The 13,815-nt window shown below is 51.0% G+C and overlaps 1 protein-coding gene across 4 annotated transcripts in view; it reads left to right on the forward strand.

The window, feature by feature from the left end:
* ASTN2 (astrotactin 2) overlaps positions 1–13,815 on the forward strand; it is a 331,851-nt gene that overhangs the window by 182,793 nt on the left and 135,243 nt on the right. For all 4 annotated transcript variants that reach the window (XM_061476701.1, XM_061476705.1, XM_061476702.1 and 1 more), the window contains 2 exons: positions 9,381–9,547; positions 11,278–11,466. In XM_061476701.1, the coding sequence (XP_061332685.1) occupies positions 9,381–9,547; positions 11,278–11,466 (356 nt within the window). The remainder of the gene's footprint in view (positions 1–9,380; positions 9,548–11,277; positions 11,467–13,815) is intronic.

Raw genomic sequence — 13,815 nt, forward strand, 5'->3', positions numbered from 1 at the left:
TGCTTGTAGGTCCCAAGAAACAGAGGTCTAGAGGACACTGTCCCATGTTTCTGACCATGGTCTATGGCTATTGTCTGGGGAAGAGCCTAATTGGTGGCCAGACAGTGCTGCCCCAGCCCTGTGTCATGCTCATGGTGTTAAGTCATAGGTGATGGGAGCTGAGTTTTGGAGCTTGCTGCATCCCCAGAGTGTGACCTTTTGGTACCTTCTGCACTGTGTAACGCATCCCTTCCTCATCCCAACCCTGCTCCTGGAGCCTGCTGGGTGCGAGCAGGGCTGGGGTCATTGTGGGGTTGTCAGTAAGTTTGAGAGCTGAACTGCTGCGAACTCCCTTTGCCAATTTGGTAAGTGCTGTGGGCAATATCGGGATGTAATTTAATTAAGCTCTCCCCTTTTTATGGAGTTCAGGGAGCATTTGCCTACTAATTTTAGCACTAGGCTTGCTCCAGCTTTACTCTGGGCACTGTTTTGCAAATCAGGACATGTTGTTAATCTTTAGCAGTCAACAGTGTATTAATTTGCTGAGGACCACAGAAGTACATAATCAGTGGTTCATCAATCAAGGCTAAATCCAACAAATGTTCCAGGCAGGTACTGAGCATAAAATACAGAGGCAGCCTTGTAAGCAATTAATACACAGCAGAGCTGGAGCCCAGCAGCTCAACCAGGGAGCAGCACAAATCTCAAGGATTTCTTATTCCTTTTATATATAATCATCATCTGTTACCAGCTTCGCCGGGCCTTTAATACGGCTTCCAGTAATTCTGCGAGGACTTGGGGATGCATTTATCTCTGGGCTCTTTAGCAGCGTGGGCTCTGCCATTACCTGATCGTTTGGCTTTAAAAAGACTCGGTTAAAAGGCGGAGGGTGGTTTGATGCAGCTCGCGGTGGAGCATCTCTGAGGACGCTCTCATTGGGCTTAGGAAGGAGAAAAGAGGATGTTGCTTTGCATAGTTACATGCGAGGGATCACCTACAAGACCCCAAAGGCTCTGCAGTGCGGTCCCCAACTTCCATCCCATACTTTCCATGGGGATGGGCCCTTTCCCCTCCCTTAATCTCATGGCTTTTGTGTTGTTTTGACGTGTACCCAGTAGATGGCATTAGTGCCTAAAGGCTTCCTGCAGTTCTTTTCTTATCGGAGGCCTTTTTCATTTGGGTAACTAAGGATGAGCTGCAACCTTGCAAAGACCTTGGCATTGCTAACTGGAGCCTTGTCTTTAAGCCCCACCTGAAACATAGCAACGCAATCCCCAAGCTCTAGAAAAGCTGATTCTGTGCTGCTTTTCCTAGAATTCCTGTTGGGTTTGTGGAATATCCCAAGAAAACAAAATCCCAATGAGCTTCTCTAAACCTCTCTGCACATTGAGTGCAATGTGTTTCATACTACCTTGCAGGGATCACAGTAAACCAGGATTAAGTGTGCTGAAGGAATAAGTCTGATTATTGCTAGTAAAGGAGAATATATATTGAGACATATATGTATTGCTGCTCCCTTCTACTGGCGCAGTAGTAGCTGCTCAGCTCGGAGGGAGGATGCTGAAGGAAGAGAAGTGCTTAACCCTCATGTGTTGGTGATTTATAATTCAAGATGAAAACCTGTGAATTGGCCCTGAGGGACTGAAGGGAACACCTGTAAAATGGCTTTAATTCAGGTTTCCCCACCTGTCTCTCAGCATGGTTTCACTCACTGATGCCAATCCTCTCATCCACCCGGGGAGAAGAAGGTTGCTTGCATCTGCCACCCCATGGCCCTGCCTGTTTGAGAGCCCCAGCACGGCAGGATTGCAGCCTCAAGGGAGTAAGAGGGGTGATGCCTGCAGATGTTGGTGACTTAATCTTTTAGGTTGGAAGAGAATGATGTGTGCCATAGAAGCCCAAAGATGTTGGCTCCATCCCACCTTGGGAGAGGTGTCAGGAAGGGGTAGGAGAGCCCACCAAGCTGGGTGCCGCTGCTCTGCACAGACATGAAATCCTGCTGCTGATCATCCTGCTCTCAGGCTGGGGCTCCTCTAGCGCAGATTTGTTTCTAAGCTGAGTGAGAAAAAGGTATGTTTTGCCTACAAGGACCGTGTGAGCTGTTCTTTTCCATGGTCACAGGCTCAGCCCATTAGGCAGGAGGGTTTCTTGGGCTCAGCAGTGGGCAGAAGGGAGAGCATCTACTACCAGTGTCTCTTAATGAAGTTGTGGCCCACGGCGACACTGGTGTGGAGCTGATCCCAGCCTTTATAGATAGAGAAGGAGAAACTTGGCATGGTCCACACAGGCACCTAACCTTAACACAGCCTGGCTGGAGCTAATCCTTTTCTTTAGCTCTTTTCCACATCAAAATGATGGGCTGTTCCTTGGCTGCTGCTGAGTCGGGCAGGGAAATGGCTTCATTTAAGAGAATAACTGTTCAGGGAGAAATGGGATTAGAAGTGAAGGAGGAGGACAGTTGCTCCCATCTCCTCCTTCCAGCACAAGTCACCCAGAGATAGCTCAGGGACCATGAGGGGTGGATTGTACCTCAAAATGGAGTGGATGGTGCTGAGAACTGATATTCCTGGGGGGAAACTGGGTGAAACGTCCAAAATCTTTTGGTTCAAAGCATCTCTTCTCTTAAGGAGGGAGAAATGTTCAATTCCAGCATTATCATCTGGGACTTTACGTCACACGTTGCATTATCCCAGTGTGGAGCCTGAAATGAAAACAAAATCAGGCGGTGGAAAGCAAACCATTTCAACCTCGTCAAAATGCAACCCTCTCCTAATTTCCCAATGAATTTTGAGCTGTAATTGATGGACTCCCACAAAACACTGAAGCTTCATCAAATCTGCATTTTTTCTGACAGACAATTGTTCATTGAAGAATAAAAACTCATCCTTAAGAGGCACCCAACTCATTAAGTTAGAGATGCTCAAGGGAGGGAGATGGGGAGGGAACAGGTCCCCTCTAATCCCATTAAACTTTAGCTGGCTCCCTGAAGCAGACTCCCTGTTCATGTTATGGTTGGAAGCAGCAAGTCCCCTCCTCAGGAGCCTGTAGGTTTGGATTGATCTCGTTTACGTGAGATAAAAATGGGATTTGAGGATGACAGAGAAGTAAAAGCTGCTGTGGTTGATGCCGGCCATGGCAGGGAGCCCACCACCCACCTGCCTCTGCTTGCAGTGCTGCAGAAGGGGTTTGCATCATGTCAGAAGGTGATGGCTAGGTTTAAAAGCAAGTGGAATAGCTCAGGAAGCACTGAGGTGAGCTGGAAGTATCCATTTGTGCCTGTGAGGAAGTAGCTTGGGTTATAAAAGCCCCATTTGCTCCAGTGTTGGCTTTTCTAGCAGTGTTCCTCAAAGGGCTTAGCTGGCTCCAGCCCTTTTCCCCTCTGATCCCCACCAGACTGGGATGCTTTATGTGTTGTGATTGCAGCTAGGCTGGGGCTTTGGGTTTGGGTTGGGTTGTAGGATTTGGTGTGCTGTGGCTGGGCTGTACCCTGATGTCAGGTGGAGCAGGAGTTGAGTTTCTGGTCTCCCACAGGTCGTGGGAGGTGCCAGCCTCTGCTGTGCCTGGGAAAGGAGATGCCCTGATGGGCAGGAGATGCTGGAACACCTCCAAATGTGCTGTTGGTGTCTTCAGGAAGGGGAGCAGCTGTGGGGTATCCACTAGGTTGATTTCCTTGCTCCAGGAGCTCTGAGCACTTCTATCTGTGTACATGTATCTGTTCAAGCATCCCATCAACTGCTTGAAACAAGTCCATCCCACTTTGAATTGAGATGCTGACATACACATGGCAGCTTGTGCAGGAGGGTCCATGTGAGAGCTGCGTAGTGGCCAGAGGTGAGGAGATGATGCCTCATTGCCCAAGCTTTGGTCTCCTCCATGGAGCCCCAGCCCATGTCATGGGGAGGGACACCAAGCTGAGGAGGGTGAGCTATCACAGTGTGTGCTCGGGAGCCTGGGAAACAGATGGGTTTGATTTTTCTGAGGCTAAAATAATGATTGATGGTCTTGAAAGGGAAAAGGAAGCAAGGGGGAGGGAGGAAGAGTGGGCAGATAATGACTTATTTCTGAAAGCAGTTGTAATGTTTTCCTCTGGGAAGGATGCTCCCCACAGTGAGGTGTTGGGGAGGGTGGTGGTGAGGACATCACTGCCCTCAGGCAGGGGTGGCCCTGGAGAGAGATGGCCTGGAGGTGATGGTCACGCATTAGTGACCTAATGCTAAGTCACTAACATCAGCTTTAATATTAGGCAAGGAGAGATAAATCCCACCCGTAGAGACCAGGCTGTGTGCAGGCAGACTCTGGTCCTGCTGCTGCTGAAAAGCGTTGATCACTGGAACCTTATAAGCTAGGAAAGCAAAGGCTGAAGTTGTCTGAATATATATATATATATATGTAAGTGTGTGTGTATATATATATGGACATAGAAGAGTTTACTGCATTTGTATCATTTCTGAGCTCCAACAAGCAAATAAATACATGCCAGTGCATAGTCTGGAGCTCAAACTGCTGGCACTTGCTTGTACCTCAGCAGTGCTTCATATTTATGTTCTTGTCTTATGCTGAAGAGGTTCCTGGGTGAGGAGTGGTGATGGCTCTAGATAAAATGGGTTCATTTGGACATTGCACTCTGCAGCACTGAGTCCTGGGTCTCACCTCTGGATGCATCCAGACATTGGTGTGTGGTACCCAGAGTGCAGTAGGAGCGGGCTCGCCTGAGCATCACCTCTGATACCCCAGTCCAGAAGTTCCTGACAAAAAGGCAGCCAATGTTGAGAAGACAGAGCAGAATAATGACAAGGGCAGTTTAGTCTCTATAGAAACAGTTTATTAGATAGGCTTGATTTTAAACTTAACAGAAGAGAGGAGCTGAGGTGGGAAACCCTGGCAGGCAGCTCAGATAAAGAGCTGGTGTGCTCTCATCTGGGGGATCCGTGGCAGTAATGACACTTTATTTTCAGTATCCCCTCACCCATCTCGCTGCTAATGAGCTCTCTAAATGAGAAAGTGAGCAAATGCCCTTTCCTTTCCTAACACAAGCAGGGACTCGTTCAGATACTGCTTCAGATACTGCTGTTCAGATACTTATTTTCCTCAGACACAATCTGGTACAGGTTTCAGTGGATTCTCCTTTTCTTTCCCCTTGAGCACCTTACTCTAGTGGAACGAGTCCCTGCCCGTGGCAGGGGTTGGAGCTGGATGAGCTTTAAGTCCCTTCCAACACAAAGCAGGCTGGGGTTCAATGATTCTTCTCCCGTTGTGTTTGCTCTGATCGTGCTGAGGATGGTGGTGGTGGGCAGAGGAGCTGTGCTGTGTCCCGGTGGCAGGAGGCCACATGCTGACACGGTGCCATGCACTGTGCTGGGGTGGCAGCACCGGACACAGACATCCCATTTGGTTCCAAACCATGGTGCTGTTCATCAGTGGTGTAGGCTCTGGTGGTATCCCAAGGATGCAGCCTGTCCTGCCTGCTCTGCCGCTCTGTTCACCTTGGAGATGTCATTTAAAGGGTGAAAAAAGCCCATTTCTCCAAAACCCAGCTAGAAACAGCACTTTGTGATTCAGCACATCCATTCCCCGTGCATACCTGCAGTCCGTTTGCTGACTGCCATCACAAACAGATGGGTGGTGTGGTGGGGTGAGGACCATTCTGTCAGCCAAACCCCACCGAGCTGCCCACGGTTCCTCCTTCAGCAGCAGCAGGGTTTGGTTCTTGTGGCTGTGGCTCACGTCGAGCCTGCAGGATCTCAATTATCGGTGCTAATGCAGAAGAAGAGAAGAAACTGAGTTTTCTTTTCCAGTCCCAAGAGCAATTTTCAGGGCTGGACGTTGCCAAACAGAAACCAATTCACTCCTGTGTAGACGGAGCGGATCTGCAAGGTTGTGGCATTACATTTGTGTGCTAACCAGCTTCTCCCTGGCTTTGCAGAGCAGAGCATGAGCTGGAGTCTCCCCTTACCTCTCTCTTCCTCTCTAACACGGATTAATATCAGGCTCTCTTCCCAAGCTCCGAGGTAGTTTTGCTTGTCAGATCCACGGATGAAGGATGCCCTGGGAGTTTGAAGCCAGTTCCCAAGCAGTGCAGGTCTAACATGAGAAACCACAAACAGCTTTTTCTTTTGACTTGCTGTCTAATGGCTCGTAGGATCCTCTTGCCTCCCTGGATAAATGGATTCATCCTGTATCCGGATGAGGGAAAGGCAGAGGTTTTGGGTACCACATCTCACCAGCTTTCCACGCGTCAGGGAGGGATGTGTCACCCATGATCGCCCAGATGGAGTTATTGATTGAGTTGCTTATTGATTTCCTAATCATTTTCCCTACACAGCCCCCCATCCTGTGTCACTGCCAAGGCAGATCACAAATGGAACTGCAGCTGAATTGATGGGGGATTGATTAAAGCTCACTGTAATTATTGGTTCTCTGCTGTCTGAGCCAGACAAATCAATGTCAGCAATAACAGATCTGGTCCTTTATACAAGCCCAGTGAGCATTGGTTTTGTTAAGCCCACCTGGGAGCTCAGACTGACCCTTCAGCACAGCCCAGGGGTTGGGATTAGCACAGGCCGCCTTTTTCCTGGCTCATTTCTGACTACTGTGGGCAAGAGCATATTTGTACCCAAATGGGCTTTAGTTCTCCCCTTGCTGTGTGACATCCTGATTGCAAATCCTCATCTCCAAGGGCAGAGAAGTCTGTAACAGAGTATTCTTGTGCCCAACAGTTGCTCCATCTATATTCATCCCTGCAAACCGCTTCGTGCTGAGGCTGTTGCCTTTCCTGCCATCTGCCTGTTGGTTTTCCTGCCCGGCACTAATCATGGAGCTCACTGGTTCCCTTGCTTTGCCCAGCATCTTTGTCCCATACAGCCCTAGCAAGCAGGGACACCTCCTTATGTCCCTGCTTTGTGTTCCCAAAGCTTTCTGTCCCTGGAGAGCTTCTTGCTGCAACAGAGCAGCTGGAGAGCCGGCTCCGTGCCGAGCTGGGGTGGATGTGTCGGGGATGCTTTCTTCTGCAAATGTTGTGCTGAGCTGTTTGCTTGCCATAATTAATGTGTATTAAGATGCATAATTACAAACAGAAAGGAAACACGTTTTATTGATGATTAAAAGCCCAAATGGGAGGAATATCCCAAGGGTGGCCTTGAGCAGAGCGGGGCTAAAGACGGGGAGGGGTGACCTGCTAACCCAGTCCTGGGGAAAAAGCCATCATCTTCCTCTGTGGGGTGAGGAAGACGCTGAGCTCAGCACATGGATCAGTGCCAGGGCGAGAGTTCCAAATGACAGCTCAGAAGAGCAGTGGCTGTTCCTCTGGCTGTGACCCTGCAGCTCCTGCTGACTCGAGGTCCCATCCAGTTGCCTTCAATGCCCTGGAGGGTCCCTCGGGAGCTCCAGAGAGGAACTTGGGCAGAACCCCAGACCTCCCCATCCCCGTGGGCATGGGGGGAGCAGCAGAGAGGCGGATGCGGTGCCGTGGAGCGGAAGATGCTGTTTGCAGTCAGCCCTCCGTGTCCCCCAGGGAGATGTGCTGCTGCCAATTTGCACAGCCCTCATTCTTACAGCAGGGCCAGCAGACGTGGAGGAGACCACAGGGGAGGAGTGTTGGAGCTGCGGATTCACACACACACTTATGCTGATCCTGTTTCCCAGGCAGCTCGGCGGTGAAAAGCACAGATTGTTCCAAGTGTCCTCTCCTCCTTCGTATTTATTCTGTGCGTGCAGCTCCAAAGCTTCCTGCTCCCATGTCTGCTGCTGCTTCGTGCCTAGGCAGGCTTACTGTTCCCCAGGCTGTCCCTCTGGGGCTCTGCCTGTGCCCTGCCTGCTCTGCAGACACAGGCAGCATCCTTTTCCAAGGCCCTTTGCTGCCAGCATCCTTTGGCTAGAAAAGCCTCATGCCTCTCAGCCTTCCCTTGCCTCTCCCCTTCCCACCTTACCCAGGGAAGGTGCTGAGCTTTGCAAGGTCCACCTGAGCTTCAGAGCAGAGGGCATGAAGCCAGCAAGGTGTCGGAGGAGCACTGGGTATGGAAATGCTTGAGACATCACAGAAGACAGGGCAGAAGCAGCGTCGATGCTGCTGCCACAGGGAAATGGCACCGGGTTTCTAGGAGGTGAAGAGAAACTTCTCAGTGCTTGGCTGAGGTGGGCCAGGGCTCCCTAAAGCATCTTTGCTGTCCCATGGAGGCAGTTTGGTCCTCGAGTAGCTAAGAGTGAGTCCCATCAGGACATTGCTGGTGTTGGAAGCAGGGTCCAGAGCATCCTGAACTTCTATATTAATATGTACAGCGTTTTGCTCACGTGGAAAATTGATTTTCTTTTTTAACCACAAAGTATAGCGGCTTTATAACCTTTCTTCTGCTTGACAAGAGGCCATTTATAACCTGCCTTCATCACTACCTGTACAAGCTCCAGTCTAACCCATCCTCAAGGAATTCCATAATGCATTTTTAATTGCCAGCTGCTCCTGGACAAGATACATGTATTTTTTCAAGGACCGGCCCTTTTGTTGGTGCTTGTGTGTGTGTGGTTGGTGAAAAGGGATAAATAGCACCAGTGCAATAGCGCTCTAATCCGGGTGACAATTTATTGGTGGCATTTGCTGCCTGATGGCTTTTATCTTCTGGGACAAGGAAAACCAGCTGGGAAACAGGAATTAAAACCCAGCAGCAGCTCGCCAGCTTCTGTGAATCAGCATGGTTCCCTTGGCTGTGGAAAACTGATGAGCTGGGCTGTGATCCTGCCTCCACCACCGGCTCCTCCCATGGGAGGCAGCAAGATGCTTGTGGCAAGGGTTGAGACTGGATGATCTTAAGGTCTCATCCAACTCAAACCATTCTATGGTTCTGTGTTAGGGAGGTTGTCACCCTCACCCCACATGGACTTGAGGCTTCATTGCTCTGTCATTCTGCTGCCTTGAGGATTTGACCCTCCTCCAGAGGAAGGATGGGGAGTGAGGCTTTCACAGCAGACCTCGTCCTTGCCCTGTGGACCTTGCCTCTTCCCCAAAGGCTGTGCAAGGTGATGCACACCCCTTGGGGGTGCCCCATTCATCATTCATAGAATCATAGAATGGTTTGGGCTGGAAAAGGACCTTAAGATCATCCAGCTCCAAGCCCCCTGCCATGGGCACGGACACCTCACACTAGACCATGGCACCCAAGCCCCATCCAACCTGGCCTTGAACACTGCCAGGGATGGAGCATTTACCATGTGCCTGGGCACCCTGTGCCAGCGCCTCAACACCCTCACAGGGAGGAACTTCTGTGTTATATCTAACCTGAACTTCCCCTGTTTCAGTTTGAACCCATCACCCTTTTTCCTATCATTCTTGGGTGAGCTCTGCCCAAGGAGGGCACCCACCAGGCTATGGTTCCAGGCTCTGTGAGGACAACGCATCCCTTCTCTCTCTGCAGTGCCCTGAGGACCTCCGACCCATGAAGGATGGCACCGGTTGCTACGACTACTCCAAAGGGATCGACTGCTCGGATGGCTTCAACGGTGGCTGCGAGCAGCTCTGTCTGCAGCAGACCCTTCCTCTGCCCCACGACCCCTCGTCCAGCACTATCTTCATGTTCTGCGGGTGAGTCCCTTCCAGTGCTCCATCTCCCACTTGTACATAGATAACCTGTGCCCATTTCCATCCCTGCCAACCCTCCTGCACCCCATCCCCAAACCAGTGAGCCCAGAGAGGGTTTTCTTGGGTGCCCAAGGTACTTTAAGCTGTTTATGGAGCTGATTTCCAGTAGGGAATAGAAGCACCTGGTTTGCCTGCGGGCAAAAGCATATGGGAGCGCACAGAGCACTGTGAGCAGCTGCACCTTCCTCCTCTCCCCCTCTGTGTGACGGCACAGTTTGATCTGTGACTCACTGTGAAGGGACCCAAAAACTGTACATTGGGTGTTGGAGGGGGAAGGTGGAGGATTTGTTTAAAAAACACTACTTCCCCCCCCCCCTCCCCTGTGCCTCTCTTAAAATAGAGTTTCATCCCTGATTTTGGCCAAGATCCTATAATCCTACACAATTTAGCATTTTCTCTCAGGAAAATCTCCCTGGCTGCAGTATGTTCTAAAAGGAGCTCAGTGATTATCTGGCTTTATGCTGCACAGCTGCAGCCATCCAGCCAGCCATCCATTGCCCAGCCCTGGAGCTCTGCACATTGCATCCCTTGGCTGGTTCATGCCCTTGGGCACACGCAGGAACCTACTTCGCATCCCGGTGGGAAGGATTAGGGTAAAGAAGGGGAAAAGGAGCGCTTTTGGGAAGGAAATACCCACAAGGAAGCAAATTCCTACCATTAACTCCAAGGAGCATCCATTGAAATCCCGATGCTGCAGATTCAGCATCTCCTGCAGCCCTGGCTGCTGCTTGCAGCTGGGGAAGAGCAGCCCATGGAGCTCTGCCCATGTCACTTTCTCTCTTTGTATCCCTTTTTGCTGGTTTCCTCCACACCACCTTCTTTTCTATGCTGGTTTAGCAGCACAGAGCAGTTGAGTCACTGAGAGCGAGCACATTGCACCGTGCCTGCCAAAGGGGTTGGAAATCCATATGGGCACCAGAAACCTTTGTGGGGATGGTCTAGAAAATCATGGTCTCCATTCACACCCACACAGGGAATCCGCGTTTCAGTTTTCCATCCCCAAGGGCAGAGAGTTTTTTTCCCCTTGGTTTTTCAGGATCCCTTTTCCAGGCAGAGCTGCACCTCGGGAACAGGCAGGGAAAGGTGTGACAGGCGGGTGCAGGTTTTGTTTGCAGCATTAAAAGGCGGCAGAGGAATGGGAGAGGGGAGCAAACCTGGATGGAGATGGGATTGATGTTAGCAGAGTGCTGTGGCTATGGAGAGGAAGGGGCAGGCAGGGAATGGAGGTTTCCTTGTCATCTGGGAGCCAGTGTGAGGAAAAAGGCCAGAGAAAAGAGAGGAGAGGATGAGCAGAAGATGCCCCCTGCTGCCTGCCTCAGTTTCCCTTCCTGTCTGTCGAAGATGAGAGTGTGTATCTTACCCACAATGTTCTTGGAAGTGGGACCAAAGGGCAAAGGAGCTGTTTCCTTGCATGGGGGCACTCCAGAGTGGAAGAAAGCACAGGAGCTTGAATTTGCCTTGGGAATGTTTGGACACAAAACAGCACCTTCCCAGGCAGCTGCTGTAGATATTGGTGGTGCTCGGCTGGACTCATCAGAGACTTATCCCATGGCAGGGCTTGTGGGGTGGCCTAGTGGAAGGTGTCCCTGCCCATGATTGGGACTCGATGAGCTTTAAGGTCCTTTCCAGCCCAAACCAGGCTGTGGTTCTAAGTAGCTTGTGGTGCTCCACAGGTGCGTGGAGGAGTACAAACTGGCCCCGGATGGGAAGTCCTGCCTGATGCTGTCTGACATCTGCGAGGGCCCCAAGTGCCTCAAGTCGGATGCCAAGTTCAACGACACTCTCTTTGGGGAGATGCTGCATGGTTATAACAACAGGACCCAGCACGTCAACCAAGGGCAGGTGTTCCAGATGAGTTTCAGGTATGGCCTGGTTCTGCTCCTAGCTTTGGGAACATTGGGATGGTGAGATGGGATGAAGGTCCACTGGTGCAGAGCCAGCATCTCTGATGGGTTCTCTAGGGGAAGAGAGCAAGAGGACAGCAACCATCCATGGTTTTCCTACTTGCTCATCCTTCCTGCAGGCAGCAAGACCCTTCTGGGCCAGTGTGTGTCTTGTAAAGTGTTTAATTGCATTTGGTGGGCTTTTCCAGGCAGTGTTGCCTCATCTCTTTCTGAACGCTGATGTCTTTCATCTCCATGATACCCTGTGACAAGGAGTTCTGCTGTTTAATCGCATGTTGTATGAAAGGGTGTTTCCTTGGGCGTGTTTTCAACCTGTGTGAGCTGGTTTTACTCAGAGTCCCCAGTTACAATACTGGGGGGAGCTGTGGATATATATATATATATACATGCACACACATATATATGAGAAATAACATAAGCTGAAAGTAGATATCCCACTAGAGCTGCAAATAGCAGACAGCAGAGGTGTTTGCAAGCTGCATTCTGGGTATGTCAGGAGTGCTGGGGGTCAGATGTGCATGGCAGGGAGAGCAGGATGTGAGCTGCAGTGCTCACAGAGGGGAGCTTGCTGGTAGCTGCTGAATTCAGACTGGAAAATGAGTTATTTATGTATTTTTCTTCACTTCTCCTGAATACAGACACACTTTGGTTGGGTAATAAACCAAGATGGGCCTATGATCAAAGCAGCAGCAGTGATCACAGTCAGGAGAGGGTCCAGTGCGTATCCCACACAGATGAGATTCTTCCTCGGCCAGCATCTTCCCAGTGCACTGGGGGTTTCTCTCCTGTTAAGGCACCCAGACCCCATTGCTACCTCTGGTTTTAGCTGGAGCAGGGAGCTCATCACTGCTGGCCACAGTGTTTCTCTGGGTGCTTTTCCCCCAGCTGAATGCAGAGCCTTCCTAGCAATGCATTCACACTGAACTCTGGCCTTCTGCTCTCTCCATGGCAGATGAATTACGAGCTCCACCAGCACAGAGGCGCTCAGAAAGGCAGAGCCAGCAGAGTGCTTGGAGCCGCTGGAAGTGAGAATTGACAGCACACGGAGGCAATTTTCCCAGTGGGCTCCTCTTTGCTTTCTCTCCCTCCCACATTACAAGCGTCAGCAGGTCCGTCACAGCTGAGGTTTGCCATGAGCTAGCAGCTCCGGGGGCTTCAGACACTCCCCAAGTGTTCTCCTGGGAATGCCAGACCCAGGTAGGCTCCCTCTGAATGAGGGCCAGCCCCAGCTGGTGCCATCAGTCCTTATGCACCAAACCTCCTTGTGCAGCTCAACCATAGCCTCCTGCAAAGCAGGAGGGTTGAAAGCCATCTTCCTCCTGCCTCAGCCAGGGCTGGGGACTAAGGGCTGCTTTATGGCTACCAGGAAGGAAACACATCTCTGTCCTCAGGGCTAAATTCCAGCTGGGAAGCACGCAGGGTTGTCTGTGGGTCTGGTTTATCCTGGGAGATGGGTCTTCTCCTAGGAGATGTGGTTTCTCCTGGTCGATGCGGTTTCTTCAAGTCATGCTGCCCTGGGGATGCTGGGTTTGAGCAGTCCCAGGAGCAGTTCCTGCTGGAGCTGCCTTTGGCCTCTTTGCTCTCAGGATAAAAGACCTCTGGTGTTGGGATTGGATCTTCCCTGAGGCTCTGGCTGATGGGTCTTCAGGGCTGCTGGTGATCCATCCTCTCCCCAGCCATGGCCGGCCAGGCTGCCTGGGTGATGGCTGCCGTGCATGCAGTGGGAGGAAGTGTTTTCCAGTGAGGCTCTGCACAGCGGGACCCAGGTCTTCTGCACGACCTCAACATCACAGACAGGATTTTCAGTGCCCAGCATCAGTTGGGGGATCCCAACGGGTCCAACAGCCGGTAGAGGGAGGAGAAAGCAGGTCTAAAGCAAGAGCAACCTTCAGAACACATCCACGTGTTGTGTGTGATACACTGGCTCGGCAGAGCTCGGAGCCAGGCTGGAGGCACCATGTCTCACTCCACAAATGCTTTCAGCATCCTGAAAGGTCGGCATGGCTGACCTTTCCCATTGGAATGCAGCCTGTTGGATCCCAAAGCCCTGGGCAGTGATGAGAGGAGCTCAATTCACCCCATGCAGTGTCCTCCCCTGCAGCCAGGCTGCCCAGTGTGTTGGAGGGTTACGCTGCAGAAGCACCATTACATCATCCCCTAACAAGGGAAGAGAAGGAGGTTAATGGAGAAGAAATTATTAACTGAAAGATGTAATTTGCCTCTGATTTTCATAGGTATTCAAGAACCTCTCTGTGCATTAAGACACCAGCTGTTAGAGAAGCCCTTAATTTGGTGCATTTGAAACAT

This window comes from Pezoporus flaviventris, unplaced genomic scaffold (genome assembly GCF_033815535.1).
Source record: "Pezoporus flaviventris isolate CSIRO_AGI_PZ_B2104156 unplaced genomic scaffold, CSIRO_AGI_Pfla_v1 ptg000097l, whole genome shotgun sequence".
In the NCBI taxonomy this organism is placed as follows: domain Eukaryota; kingdom Metazoa; phylum Chordata; class Aves; order Psittaciformes; family Psittacidae; genus Pezoporus; species Pezoporus flaviventris.